Here is a 14,743-nt window from a genome sequence, read left to right on the forward strand (position 1 = left end):
TCACAGTGGTAACCTCCAGATAAAGAATAGAGCTATTTATTATCAGACATAAAGAAAAATATTAAGCTTGACTAATCCTCTAATTTTTGACATGTAGATTGATTCAGGCATTTTCATTGGTTGGTTTGTGAGATGGTCTTCTGTCCTAGATAGTAAAGGAGACACCTAACCCCAGGTTCCGTTGTGTGGCCAGGGTGACAGGCGCCCTCCCTAGTTCACTTGCTGTCTACCTAATCTGCATATTAGAGATTCTGTGTGCCCAGTTGAGTGAATTTGTAGACATGTTTGTTAGTTTTAACTACACTAGATAATTGGTGGCTTTAAAAGATTCTTGTAAAGATTGGAGTTAATACAGTTTTTTTTAAAAAAGCATAAACAAGAAAAAGAGCTAACAGTTCTCTGGATCAGAGTTCTTTATCCACCCTGCTTCAAAGTAAAAACAGTAGCATTCTGGCCAGATAGGACAGTATGTCTGCTAAAAAGATTCTAACTTGTCAAGAATACCATTTCTAGATTTACCTCCATTTTCATTAATGATCAACTCTGCCCTAAGTATATATTGAATGCTGGGATATTTGCTAATGCCAATATGGTGAGTGGGGAGGGTGGTGGGTGGCTCAGAACCTTTTTCATGATACAGGTGATTGATAAAAGAAGGTTGGAGGCTGCTGTGCCACAAAACAGAAGAGGTGCCTTAGGGGATGCTGCAAGGGAACACACGCTGGGAAAGGAGCTCAGCTGGGGGCATTTTACCCACCACTTCACAGTCATTTGGCTTTGCCTTTTTCATTTAATGAGTTTCCAAATAAAATTTTGTTTGAAGAAAGCAGTCTACTAGATGGCACTTTAAATTATTAAATTGGTGACAATTGGCTGAAACCCAGGGGGGGAAACTCATTTGTAAACCAAATTGTGTGGCACTGTTTCAACATCCAACTTCAAAGAAAATCAGTGGACATGACTAGTTCCCCATCAGGCCTTTCTACTGGTGAAGGGATATTTGGGTCAAAGGTGAGTTGCTAGATATAATGAATAACCAATTTTTAAAGGAATGCTATACTCAGCACTAACATAAAAATAAACAAAAGTTAGTATTTGATTAGGTAACTAGCAAGAACTTAATTAGGTAGTGATATAGATTAGGTGGTGCAGAACTGTTGCCCATTGGCTAACCAGTTTTAAGTAGTTTTACTGGAATACAGCCACACCCATCCGTATACATATGATCTCTGGTGCTGTCATGTTACAGTGACAGAGTATCAGAATGGAGACCATAGCCCACGACATCTCAAATATTCACTATTATAGAAGTTTGCTGACCCCGATACAGGTGATCTCCTAAGTCCAGTTCTGTGCTCCTTTGCAGTGCTCATCTGACTATGAGGCTTGGTACCTGGCCAATTTGAGGCCATGGTAGCTGGATATGCCTGGAGAAATTTCCAGGAGGGAAATTGGAAACACAAGGCTGGCATTTGGAGGCAAGTCATGGTCAAGGCAGAGATTTGGGGATCACCATGCTTGATCTAGGTGAAATCCTAGACATTACCAGTTGCAAATAGGTGCCAATGCCAAGAGATAGGAAAGGGCAGAAACGAGAATGGTCAAGCCTGGTAGAGAAGGTGAAGTCATTTGAGGTGATTGATTTGTATGTGTAGCAGCCAGAGGGGGTACGTGGGGCTGTCCAGAATTAGGGTCTGGGAAAAAGGGAGAAGCTTTGGAAAACCTGTTTTTAATGTCCACTGCTGGGGAACTGGCAAGAGATGAACAAAGGAATAGCAGCGAAGTCACATGGAAATTGGTCTGTGTGAGACTTCCAGTGGAGTCAGTCTCTGAACTTCCTCTAACGCTCCGCCTCAGTGAAGGAACAAAGACCATCAGCACTGCAGGCTATGCAGGGAGGGGACAAGAGCCAGGAATGTGGCAGAAGGTAAACAAGTGAGGGCCTCAGTGACAGTGGGAGCTGCAGGTCCCAGTTAGTTAGAAGTCCTTGACCCGTGGGCTCCAGACTGGCCACTGTGCCTTCTACATCTACTGCTCTCTGCTCTATTGTTGTCATTGTTATTTTCATGTAAAAGTTTTGTAACTTAGAGGGACCAGTCCTTTATTTTTGAAATGTCAGCCAGACTGGGGTAGAAATTAAAAGATTGGGAAGAGTAATGTTAGGGCAGGGAGGTGGGATCCGTGTTAGTGGGGAGTGGGGTTGGGGGGCTGTGAGGAAGATGGGACAGAGAAAGGAAGGTCTAGTTCTGAGTCACCTGCAGAGATGGAGGTGGTGTGCTTGCTTGGCGTGGGAAGGAGCACGGGGCCTGGAGGCTGCCCACAGAACGGTGCATGCTCACCTTCCACCCTCTCCCTGCCATGTGCCCTCATAGCACAGGCCATAAGTACGATGTCAGGGAGAGAGTCTGGACACTGGGACCCTGAGACCATCCCAGAACTACAGGTGAACGCAGCTGTGAACATCAGTGAGCTGTGTTCCTAACCCTAACAGTAAAAAAAACTTAACCGGACTGCTCCCCAGTACTATCCTTGCTAGTTACGTCATGGTAACTTACACACAATCATTCACACATGTGTATATAATCTAATATTTTTGGTTAAATGCGTGAAAGCTTTCAGTCATCTGTAATTCTTTACAGTTATTGAAGAACTACAATTCCTGATCTGATAGATGATGATTGTATTTCTCTTGGGAGATGGCCTTGGCATAGAACACCTATCTGTGTGTAGACTGAGATGTATTCTGCCTGGTATCAATGTCAGGGCCACAGATGGGAGAATCTCATTATGAATAGGGTCTCACGCCCTACCCTAGTGGGATTTCAGCATAGCTCCAGAGGTCCAAGTTCAGATGATAGAAAGTGTGAGTGTTCACTCTGGACTCAAACAGCCTGGAAAGATTTGGTGCAGTCCGTGGTTATCCCCAGGCAAGCCAGCATGGAGAAGCAGTGCCAATGTTGGGACGCTGTTTCTTGACTGATCCAAGGCAGACCCTCTCAGAGAGCTGGAAGTGAAGCCAACCTGAGTAGGGGAGGCTGGGCTCAGCTAAGTAGGCCCAAGGTCCTGAGAAGGGTCTGCAGACAATCAGCTTCCACAGCTAGAGAACATAGTTTCTTTCTCTGAGAAGTCAGCTGAAAGTCAGAGAGCAGTGTTACCATTTCTGGTGCAGGCTTCATTATTCTCAAACATTCATTCGTTCAGCCTTCTCTTTTGACCATGTTGCTGGGGTTTTCTGTGCTATGGGGATAGAATTAGGCTTAGGAATTGCTAGAGATTTTTTTTTTTTTTTTAAATCTAGGTCTTCATAAAACAAATGACATCAAGTGTCACATGCTATTTCCTTTGGTCTTGTTAGAACCTGATGAGTCCAGTAAGTTCTATCTGTCTTCCATGCCTAAATCTGAACCAATGAAGAAATAGACACAGTAATACAGTGGAGGATCAAAAGATGAGCTTAATAGACTGTGAAGGTGGATTAGATGATACAGCTTGACCTGTAGCCGGAATGGGGCTCCCTCAGACTCCTGCGCTCGTACACCCTCACCACAGAGAACCACTGGCAGTCATCTGCAGAGCAGAGTCTGCCCACTCAGGACCGCCAGTGACAGAAAAGACGAGGGGAAGGGGTGAGTCCACAGGAGCTCGGACCGGATCTTACGTTTCACTGATCAGTCAGGTCTCCTCCATTCAGGATAGGGAGAGGACAAGGAGGGTAGAGAGACAGACTGTCATGTTCCTGCCTGGGAGCAGACATTCCCTGTGGAAGTACGAGGAGAGGGAACTAGGACTCTTCCTATAGTATCTACTCTGGGAGCACTTCCCTCCCAAACCTTCCAGACAAGTGAAGTTCATTAGGATCTAGGATAGGAACCAGGCACTGCTCAGGGATAATGAGAGAATAAAGTGACCACCAAAGGACTGCAGCAGTCTCCGAGGTGAATCAACTTGAGGTCCCTTTAATAAGCAGACCTTACCTGGAGGTCTCAGGTAAATGCTACCTGTTCTCTCTCACCTTGAATATGTCTATGTTAGTGTCCGTGTGTATAAGAAAATCAGGAGCGTAGATTCACTCTATGTCACCTTTGTTTGGGAGGCACAGCTGTGACCCAGTCCTGGTGCGTCAGGTTTCCTGGAGCACCCAAATTAAGAAATGGCAAAGGGTGTTGACAGTAGCTTGAGGATGACGAAGAGCAGTGAAAAGCAGGTTTCTTGTCTCCCCTGCAGGAAGCCAGCAGTGCTACCAGCTCAGAGGTCAGAGACAGGCCTATGGGAGTAGCAGGGTACCAGGGTACCACGCATCCCTCACCGAGACCATGAGCACCTTGCTTTCTCATTGCTCTATGACACTCCTTCTCCTCTGGGAGCTTCCTGCTCTTTAAGGCCAGAGTTCCTGTGGGTTGGACTGGGTAACTGTGGTGGGTCCATAAGGTTCCTTGTCTGTCCTGTTGATAAGGTCCCTAAAAGGAGGATTCAGAAAGCATGGGAACAGGGCCACTGGCAGAGGGCACTGCCACAGGGGAATGCAGCAGCTGTCTGTCCACAGGATCTGGGAAGGGAGAGGGAATCCAGCCCTGACCTCAGAGAGCTAGATTCCACTGGCTTTACTTTTCTTTGCTGGAAGAAAGTTCGGAATTTGTGAATGTTCCATTGTGTAATCCATTCGTTCGGTATTTGCTGAGCACTGGGACCTGCCAGGTATTGTTCAAAGGACTAGAGACAGCAGTGAGCAAGACCAATGGTTAGTGCTCTCATGGAACTTCCATTTTCATGGGGTGACAAGGAAAAATAAATGAGGTAGTAATGGATCGCATACTTGTTACAAAGAAGTAAAACAGACTAAGAGGATGGCAGGGGTTGCAGGGTACCTGGGTGGCTCAGTCAGTTGAGCATCCGCCTCTTGATGTTGGCTCAGGTCACGATCCCAGGGCCGAGGGATCAAGCCCCACATCAGGCTCCATGCGGAGCGTAGATTCTCTTCTCTCCCTGGCTCTGCCCCTCTCCCCTGCTCTCACTCTCTCTCAGGCTCTCTACAGTTAAAAAAATAAAAAATAAAAGAATGGTGGAGGTTGGTGTCCTGACTTAGAGAATGATCTAGGAACGCTTCTTTAAGAGGGTGACATCCGAGCAGAGACCTGACTGCAAGGCAGGATCTCAAATATGAGATCAGAAGAATGTTACAGACCAAGGGAACAAAAAAAGGTGAGAATGAGCATAGGTGGCACCCCTGAGGCAGATGGAATGGGCACTGACTACAGCATCAACCCCAAATAAAGTGAGTCAGGTTTTTGAGTACACTCCTATCTCTCCTTCCAGTGGCCTCTCCTTTTCACTCCCCACTTCTTTTTTGGCTGCCACAAAGCACCCTTTTGTTATGCTACTAACTCCTCTCTGCTTCCAGTAGTCAGCAGCTCTTGACTGACTTATTGGCACATTTATTGAGCCCTAGACAGCAGGCCAGGCCTTAGGGAGACTACAGTGCCCAGGACTTTGGTTTGGGTGATAAATTGAGTCACATAGTAGAAATGGAGTGAGCAGGTATCTGTGCTATTCCCCCAAAATGTTTACATTTTAAGAGGGGATAATACCTTTCCCCAAGGAATAAATCTGGATCCGGAAACTTCCAATTCCAAAGCAGGCTTCCAAAGGAGATAGTTAGGGGAGGGCATCATCTAATGCATTCTGATTCCTACTGCAGGGAGAGCCCCTGAGTCCTCTTCCGCACAAGTAGTTGACCTGCGGATATGCACTTGTAGAGTGCCAGAAGAAATGTAAAATTGCTGGACCTGAAATAAAATACTTGGGCAGAGAAGGTGGGCTAGGAAGCTATACCACTGTGCTAGACGTGGTTAGGTTCAGGTGGGACTATAGGCAATTGTGTTTAGCTTCTCTGAAATGTGGATTTTCATTAAGGACCAAGTAGCATTTTAAAGTATTAAAGAAAATGTACTTTTAAAATGTAGCAAATGATTTGAAAAAGTTGTTATGGTCAAGAGAGGAGTCAGCATTGTGCTTGGATCTTTGTACCAGCTATTTAATTTTTGTGTGGTTGTAAAAATGTAGGACAAGGTTTGCCAAGTTCTGGACCTGAAACTGACAATAGTGAGTCAGGGGCTGGTATCAATTTGAAATCTGTCACTGTTTGTTCAACTAAGCGGCTCCCCCTTCTTGCCATTGCAGTCCCTGGGATCTGTGCCTCTTGGTTGTTTTTCATTTTCTGAACATCACTAGTTGTTTCTTGTAGGCCTGGCTGTGTTCGACTCAAATGTATTAATCAGTGAAGAACAGACTCTGACCTTGCGTGTCATGCCTTGGGAGAGCGTGAGAGCTCTGATTTTCCTGTGAGGGTGGGTCGCACCACTGCCTCCCGCCCCTGTGGCCTGCTCTAGAAGTTCTGCATTTACTCAGCTTTGCTGAGGATCTTGTTTGGACTTCGTTTCAGTTGCTGCCCTTGTTGCAAGCGTTTCTCTCTTTACCACAGTGTTTTGTGTGTGAGTTCTGATCAGGGGAATAAGTAAGGCCTGTCCATGAGATTTAGCTGTAAAATGACGAGTCTCTTAAATGTGATAGGAGTCACCCTTGTTATCTTTCAGGTAAGGCATTTCGGGAGAGCACATGTTACCTCCTGGTGTCATTTAGCTGCTTGTGACAGTGACTCCCCCCCACTCCCCAGAACAGGTTTGTTTTTCTTAGTTAATGAGAAGTCTGGAGATGGCAGTCCGGGGTAAGGTGGCTTCACAGTGTCATCCAAGTCCCAGATTCCTTCTGTTTTCCTGCTCCACCATCCTCAGGGAGTGTGAGTTACAGCCTCTTTGTTCCAAGATGGATACTTCAGACCAGACAGGAAAGATCAGTAAGGAAGGTGTGGTGCTTCTGTCAGGAGGGCAGGACTTTTCCAGATGTCCCCGATAGACTTCTGCTGCACCTCGTTGTCCAGGCTGTATTACTTCATCATCCCTGGGAGGCTGCAGATGGTTTCAGGTGAACACACTGCTGCCCTCTACAAGCATCAGGGTTCTGGGAGCAAGGAAGAAGGGGCATGTGGATAACAAGAAGGTAATTAGCGGCGTCTGCACTGATCCTGTATTGGACCTTTGCTCAGAACATTTTTTAAACTCTTTCTTATAATTTGCCTACGATGTCAGATGAGCCAGAGAAAGAAAATCAGTGTCACTACTTGTAGCCACCTATTATTAGTGCTTTATAGGTTCCATAAACCATATTAGTTACCTTGATCACTTCCTTTGTTTACCAACTATCCATCAAATCTTCTCATAGATTTACTGCCACTAAAGATACTGAAAGGAGATGTGGCAACTAATTATAATAGCCAAAGGCTCAACAACTTAGTTGTTCACCAATAGAAGACTGACTGACTAAACCGTAGTGGATAAAACTTTGATAGAAGAATGATTATCTCCATATATTGCTAGGGGGTCATCTCTGGAGTATATGGTGTGTGGAAAAAAAAAAATAAGATAAGGTGGAAAAAAGTATGTATGCTATGCTAGCTATTATCTAAAAAAGCTGTGTGTATGTGTATGTGTGTGTGTGTGTGTGTGTGTGTCTTCCTCCCTGGCCTCCCAGCTGAAAGATAAAACAAAAAACTTTATTATTAAATGGTTTAGCTGTAGGGGGAGTAAGGGGACAGGATAAGATGGAAGAGACAGGAAAAGAAGCTACTTTTTCCAAACATGCCTTTTTGTATATTTGCCTTTGGAACCACCTTCAGTATTTTATAACACCATAAAACAAAATTAAATTTTTAAAAACTATTCTGGAATCATTTTAAACTTTAAAAAAGTTGCAGAATAGTACAGGGTTCTAGGACCCTTCTCCCAGTCTCCCTTAGTGTTAGCATTTTATGCAAGCCATAGTCTAATTATTGACACAAGGGCATTAACATTGACACAGAAATCTATGGACCTTATTCATGTTCCTTCAGTTTCCTCCCAATGTTCTTTTTCTTGTCCAGGATCTAATGCACATTCTCATATTTCCTTTAGAAATCCTGACTCCTTAGCTTCCTTCAGTCTGTGGCAGCACCTGTCTTTTCCTTATCGTTCATGACCTTGACAATTTTGAAGGGTCCTGACAAACTGTCTCTCAGTTTGTGTCCGCCTGGTGTTTCCTCATGATTAGATTTGAGGTTATATATTTTTGGCAAGAATATCATAGAAGTGATGTTACGTCCTCCTCCGTGCATCATTTCAGGGGGTACATGATGTTAATACATCTTATTGCTTGCGATGATAACCTTGATTACTTGGTTGAGGTGGTATCTGCCAGGTTTCTTCACTGTAAAATAACTGTCTTTACTTTTAAATTTAATCAGTATCTTGGGAAGAGATATTTTGAGACCATACATATCCTGATTCTCACCATTACTTTCACCTATTAATTTTAGCATCCATCAATGGTTCTTGCCTTCAGTAATTATTACCATGGGGTTTGGCTAATGGCAATTTTCTCTTTCAGTCATTTCTTATACACTTATTAATTGGAATTCTATAAAGAACAGCTGTCCCTTCTCCCCATTTATTTATTTATATCCGTATGAACTCATTTTATGGGTTATAATCTATTACTCTTATTATTTATTTTATTGTTCAGACTTGGTCATTAGGAGGTCCTTTAGGTTGGCTCCTGTGTCCTTTTGATGTGCACCTGTCAGGTTTTGAGCACTTCCTTTCTGGCACCGCATGATGTTCAGGTTCATGTTGCATTTTCCTGCCACAGCCATGGGATTGACAGTTTCTCCAAGGATCCCTGCTTCCTTTTATTCAAGAATGGCATTTAACAACCAAGATCTAGCTACTAGGAGTGCCCATTGCTGCTAGAGTGTTAGCGCTTCTAGATTCTGTGAGCAGACAGAGCTAGGAAATACGTGTATGTGTACTGACAGAAGCACTCACACCACATGGCTGTACTTGCCCATCTCTCTTCACCCTTCGTGAGTTGCTGCTGATTCACTCCATCCTTGCTCTCTTCTTCACTTGCAAATCCTTTCTCTGGCTTTGAGAAATTTCAGTCTCATGATAGCACAGTATATTTTTTTACTCATTTGTTCAGTCCTAGTCTGTACATAAAGTAGCAGAATTACTAATCATATTCTATGTAACATAAATAAATTTACCAATATATAATATTGGGCTATAATGTGGGGGGGGGGGGAGGGTTGTCATTAGTCCTACAGTATATAATCAAAATATCATTTTCCAAAGTTACTTGGTTTGGTTTTCTTCTTTCCCACCCCCTTCATTATGGTTAAATTAATGTGGGGGGAAAAATCAATCCCCAAAATTTAGAAGCAAAATGAAACAGTTGAAATCTAGCTATTTATCAAGTGGACAGCATAACCCCAAGAGAGACATTTCAAATGTTTGTATTTAATATTTTTGACATTTTCACTTTGATATAATTTGTTTATAATTCCAGTATACTCTTTATCCAGATTCACCAACCCTTTACATTTTCCCCATTTACCCTATCACTTTGCCTTCTAGCTCCTCGACCTCTCTGAGTACATACATGGACTTAAACACATATACACACACGCCATTGTTTGTCTGAATCATTTGAGAGTGAGTTGCCCCCACAGTACTTTGGTATGTATTTCTTAAGTGCAGGGATATCCTCTTATATAACCACAGCTTAGTTCTCAGGATTGGGAAATATAAAAACTGTCTTCAATCCAGAGTCCATATTCAAATTTATTATTTATTTCAGCATCCATTATAGCCACTGTTTCCCCCCTACTCTGAGATCCATCCAGTAAAGGAGCACCTGTCACCTTATTGGCCATATCTCTTTAGCCTCCTTGAATCCGAAAGAGTTCCCTTTTCCGGGAATACGGAACAATACGACCTTGTTATTTCTAAGGAATACAGGCCAGTTGTTTTATAGATTATCCCTCAGTTTGTGTTTGTATTTCCTCAGGGTAGGATTTAGTCTTACTAATAACACCAAAATGATGTGTCCTTCTCAATATATCACATCAGGAGGAACGTGATGTCTGTTTGTCTGATAATATGTACTTGGATGTCTTAGTTAAGTGGTATCTACCAGATGTCTACACTAAAAAGTGGGCATTTTCCCCTTTGAAATTAATAAGCAATTTTGGAAAGATACTTTGAGACTATATAAATTTCCTGCTCCTCATCAAAGTTTAATCCACTGGTTTTAGTATCCGTTGATTATTTTTGCCCGTATCAGTCAGCGCTGACTGGTTGCAAAGTGGTGATTTTTTAAACTTTGTTACTCTATGTCTGTTAGTTATTCTACTATAATAGTTTTCCTTTTTCTCCCATTTAGTTATGTCATTATGTACTCATTGATTCTTTTATTATTATTATTATCTGGTGGGTTATATTTCACTACTATATTTATTTTGATATTCAGACCGTTCTGGGCCTAGCCAATGGTAAACCTCTTCAAGTTGGAAGTGTTATTTTGGTGTGTCTCCATCATTCTTTGAGTACTTCGTTATTTTCTGGCATAGTAATATGTTTGGGACTCATCCGGTGTTTTTTCTGCCCCCAGTCCTGGAATTAATTATTTCTCTTACATGCTTTGGTTTTGTCTTGATGGAGAATATATTTAGAAACCAAGATCTGGGAGTTATGGTCTTTGCTGCTGTGATGCCATTGTTTCTAGGCCCATTCAGTGGATATAACTAGAGTACATACACACAGAGAATATAAATACAGAGGTACATAACATACATTCATATGTACGTGTATATATACACATGTGTAATAACGTGTAAACACACACATGTCCGTACCTATTTCCATAGAAACACCACCATACGACTATTCTACTTTTTTTTCTTTCCATATTTGTAACGTCCTTCTTCAACAATGAAAGCCTTGACCCCTGTTATATTTACCCCTTTCCTCAATCCTATATTACACAGAAAGTAGTTTCAGAATTGCTGACCCTACCACTGGGAAAGAAAAAGAAACCTACCTGCTGGTAGTATTTAAAACATTGTAAGTGGAGCATGCATACTTAGTGGGATATAGCCCTGAGAGGAGGAAAACAAAGATCTTGCATTGTTCTCAGTAATTATGTTTTGGGGAGTTCCTGATGGTACAGTTTTTCTGAGACTCTTATATACATTGTGGGATAAATCAAATGAATAATGATATTCGTGTGGTTGAGAATTGAGCTTTTTGACATGGTTAAAAAAGAGATACAGATGTGTGGTTGGTGAAGTTAAAGTCCCATAGTTATAAATTTGCATTAAGTTGATCTCATGACATATTTTGTCTTGTATATGCACATAATTGTATACACTATACACACCCAAACATTTCTGTTTTTGTCCACTGAATAGGTCTAGAAACAATGACCTACTTAGAGGAGATGCAGGGACCAGAGGAACTTGTTTAACACCACAGCCAGAATACAGGTGGCAACATGTGAGCCCTGAGAAGCTAGAGGACAGACACCTGGTCTCTCCAACAAAAAAACCTGCATTTGAAAAAGGAGAGGTCAAAGGCAAGGGATATCTACAGAATGAGAGAGACTTGAGCTCTATCAGTCCGGTACAACGTATGGGCCCTATTTGCATCCTGATCCAAATAAGCGTACTTATTAATACACATGAGATAAGCAGGGAAATTGGGACGTTGATGAGATTGTTAGTACCAATGTTCATGTTTTGAGGTGTGGCAACAGCATTATTTTACAAGAGTCCTTATCTTTAGAATTATATATTGAGGGGTGTCTGGGTGGTTCAGTCAGTTAAGCGTCCGACTCTTGATTTCCACACAGGTCGTGATCTCGCGGTTTGTGAGCTCAAGCCCCACGTCAGGCTCTGCACTGACAGTGTGGAGCCTGCTTGGGATTCTCTCTCTTTCCCCCTCTCTCTCTGCCCCTCCCCTGCTCGCTCTCTATCCATCTCTCTATCTCTATCCATCTCTCTATCTATCTCTCAAAATAATAAATAAACTTTAAATAAATAAATAGATAGGGGCGCCTGGGTGGCTCAGTTGGTTGAGCGTCCGACTTCGCTCAGGTCACGATCTCACGGTCCGTGAGTTCGAGCCCCGCATCAGGCTCTGTGCTGACAGCTCAGAGCCTGGAGCCTGCTTCAGATTCTGTGTCTCCCTCTCTCTCTGGCCCTCCCCCCGTTCATGCTCTGTCTCTCTCTGTCTCAAAAATAAATAAATGTTAAAAAAAAAAATAGATAAATAATAAATAAACTTAAATACTAAAAACAAAATAAACTTTAAAAAAATCAGCACTGATTAAAAAAAAGAATTATATATTGAAATACGTAAGTATGGGAGCGCCTGGGTGGCTCAGTCAGTTAAGCGTCCAACTTTGGCTTAGGTCATGATCTCATGGTTTGTGGGTTTGAGCCCTGCATCGGGCTCTGTGCTGACAGCTTGCTTAGAGCCTGGAGCCTGCTTCGGATTCTGTGTCTCCCTCTCTCGCTCTGCCCCTCCCCTGCTCGCATTCTGTCTCTCTCTCTGTCTCTCAAAAATAAATAAATGTAAAAAAATTTTTTTTTGAAATACGTAAGTATGAAACCATAGGATGCCTAGGATTTGCTTCATAATAGTCTTGGAGGGTGGGAACATAGTAGAGATTGAAAAAAAAAATGGATCATCCATAAGAGGTCATTCTGCTTTTTCTCTACTTTGGTCTTTGTGTGAAAATTTCTTTCTAGTAAGATGAAAAAGTTAAAAAACTGGTGTTGCCAGCTCTGAGGCATTTGCCCAGAAAGCAGGACAGCATCCTGGGAATGAGTAGCTGCACTCAGCCCGCAAGCTGGGGAGTGTAGGAAGTCATGTCCTTCTCATCACTTTATCCCAGCATGTGGTAGTCACTCAATAAATAATGCGTGAAGAAATGAGTGAGTTTGGAGGGGTAGCCGACATCTGGGTGAATTTTCTTCCAAAATTGGTCCCGTGACTCATAACTGTGAGAGCTGGCCACTCACGCCACATGGCATTTAAGCATTTCCCTGTTCCTTGGGCTGTTGCCATTATATCTGGTGACGGGATGTGTATGACCTTCCTTCCTTCCCAGGCTCAGGCCCGATGTCACCGGATAGGCCAGAGCAAAGCCGTGAAGGTGTATCGTCTCATTACTCGGAACTCCTATGAGCGGGAAATGTTTGACAAAGCCAGCCTAAAGCTGGGCCTGGACAAGGCTGTTCTTCAGGACATAAACCGAAAGGGCAGCACCAATGGGGTGAGTATGACGGGACCTGCTCAGAGCCCCCCAGGACACTCGCCACACAGCCCGGGCCCCTCTGGGGTCTCCCTTCTTACAGCTGTTTTAAGATTCACTTTCACTAAATTAAATCCGGTTGCACATCTTTGTTGAGTCATTCCCCACAGCAGAGGATAATTCAGGGTCAGGTCTCTGCTTTTACAGATGGATAAAGGAAATCTGTAGGCGCAGTGGTGTGGTAGGATTGCCCAGCATGCAGTAACGTTTCGGTAAGCAGAATTTTTAACAGTGCCCATTAGAAGTCCGTAGATCTTAACGTTTAACACTCTGAATATCTATTGTCACCATGTCTTATCTCATACTCCAGACTTTGAGCTTCCTGAGGGTATAATGAAACCTATTTTATCTGTATCACCCATGGCCCCTAACAGTACTTGGCATATTAAAGATATTCAATGCATGATGGTCAGTGAAAAAAAAATGAATAAGTTAGCAGCTTGCAATATGGCAGTTAATAAAATCTTTTCCCCCCTACACAGGGATAAAAAATGCAGCTAAGATTCTTAAATTGTATTAAGTTATAGGCCAACAAAACAGAGTATCTCCTTAATCTCTGGACTCAGGGCATCAAAGGTTGAGAATTAAAACCTTCCAATGAGTTGTCTTCAGTCCAGATGTTCTGTATCCTCTTAGCTATGCATGTGTTGCTAAGTTTAATACTTCAGCTCACCAGTGCTGGGAGTCCTGGAACTCCCTCTTGTGATTGGTAGAGAGAGAACCAGATTCTTAATTAGAACCAGGAAAGGGTGTTTTGAACTCCCATTTCCTGTTTTCAACAAGCAATTGAGAAGATCACACTTGGCACAGGACCCTTTCTTTAGTTGAGAAATGACATCATTTCCAATACTCATGTATTTATTTAATAATGAATAAATCATCATTCTGTAGCTTGTTTAGTACATCTGGAGGTTTTTAAAGATACAGACTCAAACTAAAGCATTAAACATACCTTCTTCAGTGGTGCATAATTTCAACAGCTTGTGACATGTGATAATAATCAATGTCCTGAGGAATGTTAGGGCCATTGGGTCATGTGCTGACTTTGATTCCAGAGCTCCCTATAGAGGATTATCTGTCTGCCCTCCCCATAGTTTTCTTGAGTATCTTTATCTGGGCTTTAATTTTCTAAAACTTGTGGCCCGTATCTTTAGTCTTCCGACATGTGCAGTTAGTGGAGGAAGTGGATCATGAAGGCCAGGATTTAGGCTGTTTTTCTCCTGTGCATTTTCCACATTGTGAGTAGCCTTTGGTGACCTGTCCAGGTACAACAGCTCTCAAAAATGGAAGTAGAGGACTTGCTCCGGAAAGGGGCTTATGGAGCCCTGATGGACGAGGAAGATGAAGGCTCCAAATTCTGTGAAGAAGACATAGACCAGATTCTGCAGAGGAGAACCCACACCATCACCATCCAGTCTGAAGGGAAAGGATCTACTTTTGCCAAGGTATGGCACCTTTCTCCAGAGTCCGTGTCGGAATGGGAGCAAAAAGAAAACAC

General features: G+C 42.8%; 1 protein-coding gene across 4 annotated transcripts in view; it reads left to right on the top strand.

Annotated features, from left to right (window-relative positions):
• The window catches only part of CHD6 (chromodomain helicase DNA binding protein 6), a 204,432-nt gene that overhangs the window by 132,925 nt on the left and 56,764 nt on the right, over nucleotides 1–14,743 (top strand). For all 4 annotated transcript variants that reach the window (XM_043602363.1, XM_043602366.1, XM_043602365.1 and 1 more), the window contains 2 exons: nucleotides 13,042–13,206; nucleotides 14,511–14,690. In XM_043602363.1, coding sequence (XP_043458298.1) covers nucleotides 13,042–13,206; nucleotides 14,511–14,690 — 345 coding nt within the window. The remainder of the gene's footprint in view (nucleotides 1–13,041; nucleotides 13,207–14,510; nucleotides 14,691–14,743) is intronic.

This window comes from Prionailurus bengalensis, chromosome A3 (genome assembly GCF_016509475.1).
Source record: "Prionailurus bengalensis isolate Pbe53 chromosome A3, Fcat_Pben_1.1_paternal_pri, whole genome shotgun sequence".
Taxonomy (NCBI): Eukaryota; Metazoa; Chordata; class Mammalia; order Carnivora; family Felidae; genus Prionailurus; species Prionailurus bengalensis.